This window comes from Drosophila persimilis, unplaced genomic scaffold, assembly GCF_003286085.1.
Source record: "Drosophila persimilis strain 14011-0111.01,24,50 unplaced genomic scaffold, DperRS2 tig00000002-arrow-pilon, whole genome shotgun sequence".
Taxonomy (NCBI): domain Eukaryota; kingdom Metazoa; phylum Arthropoda; class Insecta; order Diptera; family Drosophilidae; genus Drosophila; species Drosophila persimilis.
In genome coordinates this window covers 7,371,356-7,379,762 of record NW_020825289.1, presented here as the reverse complement: position 1 = coordinate 7,379,762, position 8,407 = coordinate 7,371,356, and the positions used below count along the sequence as shown (strand labels likewise).

At 46.9% G+C, this 8,407-nt stretch overlaps 2 protein-coding genes across 2 annotated transcripts; one reads left to right on the top strand and one right to left on the bottom strand.

Moving 5' to 3' along the window:
- Window positions 1–232: 232 nt before the first annotated feature.
- On the bottom strand, window positions 233–2,442 carry LOC6590506 (ventral anterior homeobox 2). Its single transcript, XM_002016055.2, has 3 exons — window positions 2,139–2,442; window positions 1,102–1,250; window positions 233–1,041 (listed from the first exon to the last, which is right to left on the bottom strand). The coding sequence occupies exons 1-3, from the start codon at window positions 2,389–2,391 to the stop codon at window positions 292–294; spliced, it is 1,152 nt and encodes a 383-aa protein (XP_002016091.1). The 5' UTR covers window positions 2,392–2,442; the 3' UTR covers window positions 233–291.
- Window positions 2,443–4,806: 2,364 nt separating this feature from the next.
- LOC113565145 lies at window positions 4,807–6,496 on the top strand. Its single transcript, XM_026986193.1, has 2 exons — window positions 4,807–4,854; window positions 4,909–6,496. Exons 1-2 carry the CDS (start codon window positions 4,807–4,809, stop codon window positions 5,890–5,892), a joined length of 1,032 nt encoding a protein of 343 aa, XP_026841994.1. The 3' UTR covers window positions 5,893–6,496.
- The last annotated feature ends 1,911 nt before the right edge of the window (window positions 6,497–8,407 follow it).

Genomic DNA, 8,407 nt, shown 5'->3' with positions numbered 1-8,407 from the left:
TATGAACTTGACAAATATATATGTATTAAATGCCTCTGTAAATCCAATCCAATGTTCATTCGAAGCCATTATGCTTTAAGGGTATGCTTCGCATCATTCTTACATAATTTGGCCATCCAATTATCCTATCTTTTCCTACTCCTGTGCATTCCTTGGCAGACGAATCCGAATCCCTCGGCACAGACAAACCACATAACACGTGAAATTCGTAGGAGCACATTTTAGTGTGGAACATACATACATAGAATTCTTAAGATAACACGTAATCCGTAACTGTATCCAAATATTAGGCTACTCCGCCGCCGCCTCATCCTCGTCCAGCTGCTCGCAGTCGATGTCGCTGCACTCGGACTCCGATTGCGTGGGTCTACGGCTGCGCTGGGCCTGGCCCAATGCCTCGTGGCCATAGGACGTGGCGCCTCCCGCTCCTGTGCCAGGGACGCTCCGGTGCTGCAGAAAGTTGGCATTCGCGTCGCCAAAGACGCGCTCCAGCTCGGCCAGGCCGTTGGTCGAGCCGGTTTCCGCTTCCGTTTCCGGTGTCAGGGTGGCGTACTTCAATTGGAGATAGGCCTCGCTCTGAGGATGTGGCGGGGCGTAGTTCATGAACCCGCCCGCATAGGACTTGCAGCGCGGCACATAGCTGGACGGGGACACGGGCACTCCACCCGCCGAGGACTTGGATACGCCAAAGGGCAGAGCAAAGTTGAGGGGCTGTCCACGGGATAGAATGGCATTGCGGGCGCTCTCCATGACACTGGGTCCCGGCAGGGGAGGCATTCCTCCACTCTGTGGATACGGACGCATTGGCGGCGCTGCTGCCGCCATTGGAGGGGCGGACCCACTGCCGTTCAGCATGATGGACTGGATGGGTGTGGGGCCGGCGGGCGTCTGACTGAAGAGCCAAAGGCGATCGCCCACCACCATGGGTCTGGCCAAGCCCCCGATCCCCAGCTGGGCGTAGTAGTGGGAGGCCAGGGTCTCCACATCAGATGTGTACTTGCGCTTCCACTTGGTGCGACGATTCTGGAACCAGATCTTGATCTGCACAAGGTGGTATTAGAAGAGAACTGTCTGCCTTTTGGGGTTGAGTTGTGCCCTCACCTGCGTCTCCGTCAGTTGGAGCTGTTTTGCCAGCGCCGTTCTCTTGGCCACCGATAGATACTTGCCCCGCTCGAACTCCGTTTCCAGGGCCTTGATCTGGGCCGCCGAGAAAGCCGTTCGCGGACGCTTCTTTCGATCATCGCCGAGTGCTGCAAGCGGAAGGAAAGCGGAAGGAGTTAATGACTGAATGGGAAATTGTTTCATTGATTCAAAGACACTTATTGCTACCGACAGCGGGCATTCCGCTCTTCCGTTGCCAGGGAGAGGTGCCAACTATTTGCTGCTAATTGTAATTTGTCGATCGGTTACCAAGGCTGCCCCAATCCCTTGTTGGCAACCACTCAAGCGTTTCAATCAAAAAGCTGCATCTCATTCAGCCATTGCCTCTAATTGGCCATTTGGCGTGGCATTCTCTTGGCTGACCGAAAACAAATTGTCATATAAATTCCTTCTCTACGGGTGGAGGCCCTCCACCTATACCTTTTCTTTCAGATCTTTTCCGATCCCGCACCCGCTTTGACAACTGCATCATTAGCTACTCGTATGTGACGGTGTCGGGCTTTTCTTTCTGTATTTTCTGTCACCCCTCAAGCTAATTTTTGACCATTTGTTTCTTGATCGCACAGTTGACAGATGAGATCACTCAGCCATGGCGGCGTTCGTTCAGGTGGAATTACCAATATCATTAGTAACAAAACCTGAGAGATTGGCGTTTGGGCCTTTGGGTCAAAAGTCTCGATATGTATAAGGTGCAAAGAGTGTATCCTTATACATCCCCCGAGAAACAAAGGAAATTTCGGGGCAGATTTGTTTCTCTGTTCGTTCCCATCCCTAGATCCTATCTTTGCAGAGAATCAGAATCAGAAAATACCACCTTTTATGCGCAGCTGGCATTTAGTTATAATCATAAAATCCTCTCCAAAATTAGGTATTCCTTATAAATTCCTCAAAGAGCACAATAAGACAGCCATTTTATAGATTTCTCCGGACCTCTTCTCACGGCTGTTCTGCAGTCCACTTCCAACAATCATACGCACCGTTGCCGTCGTCTGAGGCGATATCTATATCACTTTTGCCATCGTCCAGAGCATCCTCCAGGCAGCTCGATGTAGCCGGACTGGAGACGCGCGACACATCACAGATGCTGCCGCCTCCACTGTCATCCTGCGACGCCGCCTGTGACGCGCCGATCAGCTCGAAACTATTGGACGCACGCAGCTCCGGCTTGGCCAGAATCTGATCGATCGAAAAACTGTGCGGATACCGACGCGCCGCCGATTGGGAATTCATATTTGAACCGATCTTGAATTGGGTCTTTTGGCCTCTGCGATGGCTATCAAAACAACAGCGCGCCTCGAGTGGTTTCGGAAAACTAATTTGAATATTTCGAAGTGCAGGATCTTGGCAACCGGGCGATGCCTGGCGGGGCGTGGCCTCGGCTATATTCAGTCGCACTCTCTCTCTCTCCCTCACACTCTCTGCAGCTGTCTGTTTGTCCTCGTGGGAGCAACAGAAACAGACATAGCCGATTCCGATTCCGAATCCGATTCAGAGCGAAGCAGACACACATGTGGGTTTATTTTTAAAACATGTGTGTGAAATGGTTTGGGTGTCTGGGCGTGTCTTTCGAACATTCCCCTATACTATATATTCTCGTCTTCGTTCTCTCACATCTCGGCTATGATTAAAAGCCATAATTTTTGGCTAATAGTCTACAAGTAGCGCTATTTAATATTTCGATGGCTTTGCTAAATATATTTAATACGTTTGCAATCACACATATTTCATGCCTCTGATTAATGAGCGTGTGATCGAAATTATGCGGACCCGTGTCTCCATTAGGTGCTGATCTTGAGAGCATTTGCATTCCTCTTGTGATCTATTATAGCAAGGAAAGTGCATATAAACTATTTTTTAAGGATATCTGTCCTCAGTATTAACATTGTTTTCTCCCACTGGGTGCTTCAGTGGGTGCTGAAGAGGACACTTTATCGTTCAATAAAGAAAGGTTACAGCCACATTTTCTTGGTCATCTCCACCTGAGAATGGGTCAAGAAATATATGGAGACACTTTTATACCTACTCTGGCAGAGGCCCCAAATAAAACGTTCATTAATTCGAAATTATGAACACATAATTCAGAGCAGTTCCGATCTAATACGATGTGATATCTTCAGAGAGCCAGCAGCACACTCGGAAGGGGCGGTGGCGGGCGGTGGGGGGGTGGTGGGGGATCTTGAGAAATTAGCTGGTGGTACGGCAGACACTGGTTTCCAATTGGCGGGTAGCCAGCTCCACGTCGCTTACTACAGGGTGCTGGATGGCGGTGTGATAACGTCTTCATTATTCACGCACGATTTGAACAAAATATGTGAAAACACGTTAATTAGTCGCCAGACTCGGAGCAAAAGGCAGAGGCAGAGGGGCAGAGAGCCAGATCACTCTGGGATCAGTGCATTGGAATGGATAGGGAGAGGACGAATCGCAAGGCATCCATTTAGCAGGGCTGCGCTGTCATTTTGATTTAATTTAATGAGAATACTCGACGTCTGCCCCTGCCCAAGCCCCGTCGGGGGGCATGGGGCTTGGGGCTTGTGGCTTGGGGGCACTGGTTATGGGACCGCATGCCCGAGTGTCGCGGGCATTCAAATCAAAATGACAACTTAATTTTCATAATTGCGCTTAATGAATATTCGACTATTGCTTGCCATATTTCAAATTCCTCTGCCAGACGGGGAGTGTGTTTGGCTCTCTGGGGTCTCTGGGCTCTCTGGGGTCTCTGGGTGCCGTGGCATCTCGAATCAATTAACAATTTGTTAGCCCTTTGGCCAGTTATCGCCTGAGATCCCTATCTGAATGCCTATCCCTGTTCCTGTTTCTGTCCCCATCCCCATCCCCATCCCAAGATCGGCTCCCATCCGATTCCCTCGCATTTAACGTTAAATGGAGCGCAACCGTGTCAGAATTTAATTAACAACCGAGCATGCATCTCCATTATAAATCATCACTTCTCAAGTGTTTGTCAGGCGCACGCAGCATAAATCACAGTCGGACACGGAGACGAAGACGGAGTCGCAGTCGCGTGGTGCAGTCTGTCCTCCAGTTTTTTGTTCCTTCTTTTTTTGTCATCGCACTCCGCTAATGATGCACTCAGGTCCTGCGGGGTGTCGGGCATCACAGCATCACAGCATCCACCATCCACATCGATCTTCGAGTAAACATCTGTATCGAGTTCGAGTATCTGACGTCCTGACACTCCCACGCCATTCGGGGTCTTCAGAGTACGGTTTTGGTTTTCGGTTTCCGATTACGTCAAAGGTGAACATTGGACCTTCCTTCTTTCCATGGGGCGGGGCGTGGCGTGCATTGAACTCTTTGGGAAATTGTAGCCTGATTAATTCGTTGGGCTGTCTGTTTGTTTGCCTCATGGTCTAATTTGTGTGACAAACTAATAGGGCAGGACAGGGCAAGGGTAATGTATCTTCAACACGGAAAATGTATCCAAAGGGCGGTTCAAAAGACGTATACGGGGTATGGGGTATATCCCTAAATTTCCAGGAACAATAGTAGCCCTATCTAGATATTTCATTACAATTTGTGTTCCATAAATACTAGTTAGTTAGTTTTGTATACTTTAATTGCAAAGAAGAGCGCAAACACACTATTTATTGTTCATTCAGGGAAAATTGTACAGTTGTACAAACAATGTATCAAATTTATGCAGTGTTTATCGGCCTCGGATGCCTAATAAGCGTAAGTTTTCCACATCCCAGCCGCCTTGTTGCCAAAAAGGTTTTGCCTTTCCAGGTTTTGCCTTTCATTGTCCATGGGATACCCCTGTCCCTGACCCTGGGCGAACCTTTGAATGCGAGCAGCAACCAGAGCTCCGTGTCACCGAACATGACGGTCCCATCGAAGTCTGAGGCGGTTCAAGCCCAATTGCAGCTCCAGGACCTGGAGGCGGCTGCCGATAACTCGGGATACCGCGGACAGGAATCGGAAAGTGGCAAAATGGGCCTGTTTCCTGTCGCCTATCAGAGCAAGCTGCGCACGGCGGACAAGGCACCAGCGCGCACGAAGGTGTCTGCAACTAAGCGCCCCATGGTCCGTGGTAATCTCACAAAGGGGGCTCTCAACTTCTGGGCCATGCCCAAGGCTAAAAAACCAAAAGCAAAAGGAGAAGGAGAAGCACCAGCAAAAGCACCACCACCAGCACCAGCACCAGCAATATCACCTAGAGCAGGCGAGGGTAAAATACGAACCAAAAGTTTCGAGAAAACGATATCGATACCCCGAATGGAGAGCGACCATATGGGCAATTGGGTATTCAATCCTTGGGGTGTTACGTTCGGAGTACTTTGGCAGGATACGCGAATGCACTACAAAATCAAGAACAGCATGTCAGAAATAATCATGGACACGCCATATCATGGCCACTACCAAATGTACTATAACAAGCCGCAAACCCAAGTGTGCCGTGGCCTGTCGACAATTTACAACAAGCCCAAGGTGTACAAGTGGCTGCAGCGCCGTATCCTCAGGAACGTAACGCCCAATTTCCACGTGTTCTCCTCGTACAGGCCCATCTGGTTGGATTTCCGAAGGGAGCTCTTCAAGATGGGCAGATCGGAGGCCTGCCACGTGTCGGCGATGGACGATTGGTTACTGTACAACAATTGCGCCATATTGCGGAATATGCGAATGGAGTATCTAATACCCAAGTATCCACTGCATCAGTACGGCTATTACCACCCCCAAATGAGAGTAGAGCTACCGTATAAATTGATATAGCAGACGCAGACACCAATCTGACAACAATTCAAAATCATTAAAGTTGTTTATCTGGTGTATCTAAAGAACTGTAAGAACAATGAGCTAAGTGATTTGTCTTAGGCGGTTAAGACCTGCACGTAGAGTCCCGGATACATTCTATCCATCGCACAATTGATCTGGAAAGGTCTCTCCAAGCATTATATTTCTCTGCTTTACTTTTCCATTACATAAAAGACTAACACAGCAGATCAAGTGATGGAGAAATCTAGAGATCCGCTGCTTGCCATGCCACCCATTTCATCCACTCCACTGTCCGAGGTGCGGAGGACCTGTGAAATGTTTTAGAGATATCTTGCCAGTCCTGGACATGATCAGATATCTATTTCCAGTTGGAGTTATCGGTTAGAACGGGATTAATCTGGGACTTGATAGAGGATGCACTAGGACAGCCATACTCATGCTATAATTGATCCTCCTGAGTGCTTAATAATTTTAACTTCTTCACGTTGGTGTTTACTGGTATCAAATAGTACCCTTTGTCTCATCCGACGACAGGATATCCACATCGAATAACCTGATCTTGGACTTTAGATTGCTAGATATAAATATTATTCGTATTTTAGAAGGGTTTTTTTTTATTTATTCCTGATTATCTCAGCATATCTCTAGAGTCTTGGGTTTTATTGCTTTATACATCACAACCTTGGAACACTTCAATGTTTGGGCAATTTTCCGGTTCCAAAATCCATTATTGTGGACGTTTTTCAAGTCCTTGGGCAGCTGAGCACTGCAATGCACCCCCCTTCTTATCCTGAACAGTTAAAAGTCATTCTTTATATATAATATATCTAATGACTCGCAATAACTTATACAAAAGGTTCCTTAGGAAATGCTGTATGTATTATAATTTTTTTCATCACTTCACTTGGGTTTTTTTAATTTTACTTTAAAAAGTGCAGATATAAACCAACTTAAAAAAATTAAGATCACCTCAAAATGACTGAAAATAGCACTCTCACATAGCTTTTGCTGAAACATATTTTTCGCGTATTTAACTTATATGATGGTTTTAATTTATATTTTTCTGGTGGACCACAGAAGGGAGAACCCCTCTCTATATTTTAATCTGCAAGATTAATAGAATAATCTCTATCCTTTCCTTGCCCCGCGTCATGCGGTAGCGCCCCTCAGTCAGATATGTTAGCGCTTTAAAATGTCCTAATATAAAGGGAAAAAGCCGTTCTTATGGATCCACGTACAACTCGATTTTATGTCGATTTGTCTTCTCCTTCTACAAATAACCAGCTAATGTCAGCATTTAATTTCATTCATAAAAAATTCCCCAAGAGTCGGGAGTTCCACAGAAGCCTCTACGCCCTCTATAGGATGACAGATATAAATAATAATTAAGAAAAAATGAGAGAGAATGAACACTGCATATTATTAATTTAATGTGCGCGCGTTTCGAATTTGGTTCCCGGCTCCCGGCTCCCTGTTCCAAGAAACATGTTTGGGGAGGAGTACGTGGAGTTGAAGGCGTCATTCCGTCATTCCGCTATTCCGTGTCGTGTTTATGCTTTCCAGAGAGCAGACAAGACTCATAAATTACAACCAATTATCAAATTAGATTTGTACAAAACATGCAGTTTAAATCATATAAAAGTGCTCTCGTTTTTTTATGACACAATCGGGCGAAGAGGGACCGACTCAGACCGGACTCAGATTTCCGTGTATATTTTGTGGTTTTGCTTTTACGGACTGGGCTGGAGAGTATCGCGTCTTTTTTTTGTAGCCAAAAGTAGAATCGATTTGAATCCATGGGCTGCTGATGGCGGCAATTAAACGACAACTTTCCCTCGGGCATTGCGATCGGGAGAAAAAATTAGCAGACAATGTGAGCCCTGACAGGCGGCGGGCAATTAATTTGGTGCAATTACTCAGGCCTCCCCGTCCGTGGATCTGACAGATACGGGATTCAAGAAGGAAAGTGCAGTAAGAGATCGGTGTGGTGTGTGTGTGGTGTTGCCACCTCAACGCATCGATGGCGTAGAGTTTTTCCCTCAATTTCCAACAATTTCCAACAATTGTGCCCGGCCCGGCATTTTAATGAGCCAAACGCACTCCCCTCTCGAGTGGCGGCAAATTGCCCAGTAAAAGGGGTGGCCTAGGGGCTCTGGGGGAGAGATGCTATACTCTACTAATTGACATCGGCAATGGCTGCTGCAACTTGTACTCTTGTACTCTCGTACTCCCCTCCCCGTTGCGCCTTGTCTGTGTGATATCAAACAGTTTCACGCACAAATTGAACCTGATAATTGTCCCTGGCAGATTTATGGCCCGAAGTGATGAGCATATGTTTTAATTAATTCCCAAGAAAGTATTCCTGGCGCTTCTTTTGCGGATCTTTGGTCTCTCCTGAAGCACTACTACTATGTATGCATGTGTATCTCTTGCCTTGATCGATTCTCTGAGCCAACTAATTCCTTTTGTTTGACGCGATCCTACTTATGTAATTATGACAAATGTCTAACCC

Coding starts and splice junctions, on each gene's coding strand:
- LOC6590506 (XM_002016055.2), bottom strand. CDS start 2,391: ATGAATTCCCAATCGGCGGCGCGTCGGTATCCGCACAGTTTTTCGATC. Junction 1,251..2,138: donor CGCCTCAGACGACGGCAACG/GTGCGTATGATT, acceptor TTCCGCTTGCAG/CACTCGGCGATGATCGAAAG. Junction 1,042..1,101: donor TCCAACTGACGGAGACGCAG/GTGAGGGCACAA, acceptor CACCTTGTGCAG/ATCAAGATCTGGTTCCAGAA.
- LOC113565145 (XM_026986193.1), top strand. CDS start 4,807: ATGTATCAAATTTATGCAGTGTTTATCGGCCTCGGATGCCTAATAAGC. Junction 4,855..4,908: donor GCCTCGGATGCCTAATAAGC/GTAAGTTTTCCA, acceptor TTGCCTTTCCAG/GTTTTGCCTTTCATTGTCCA.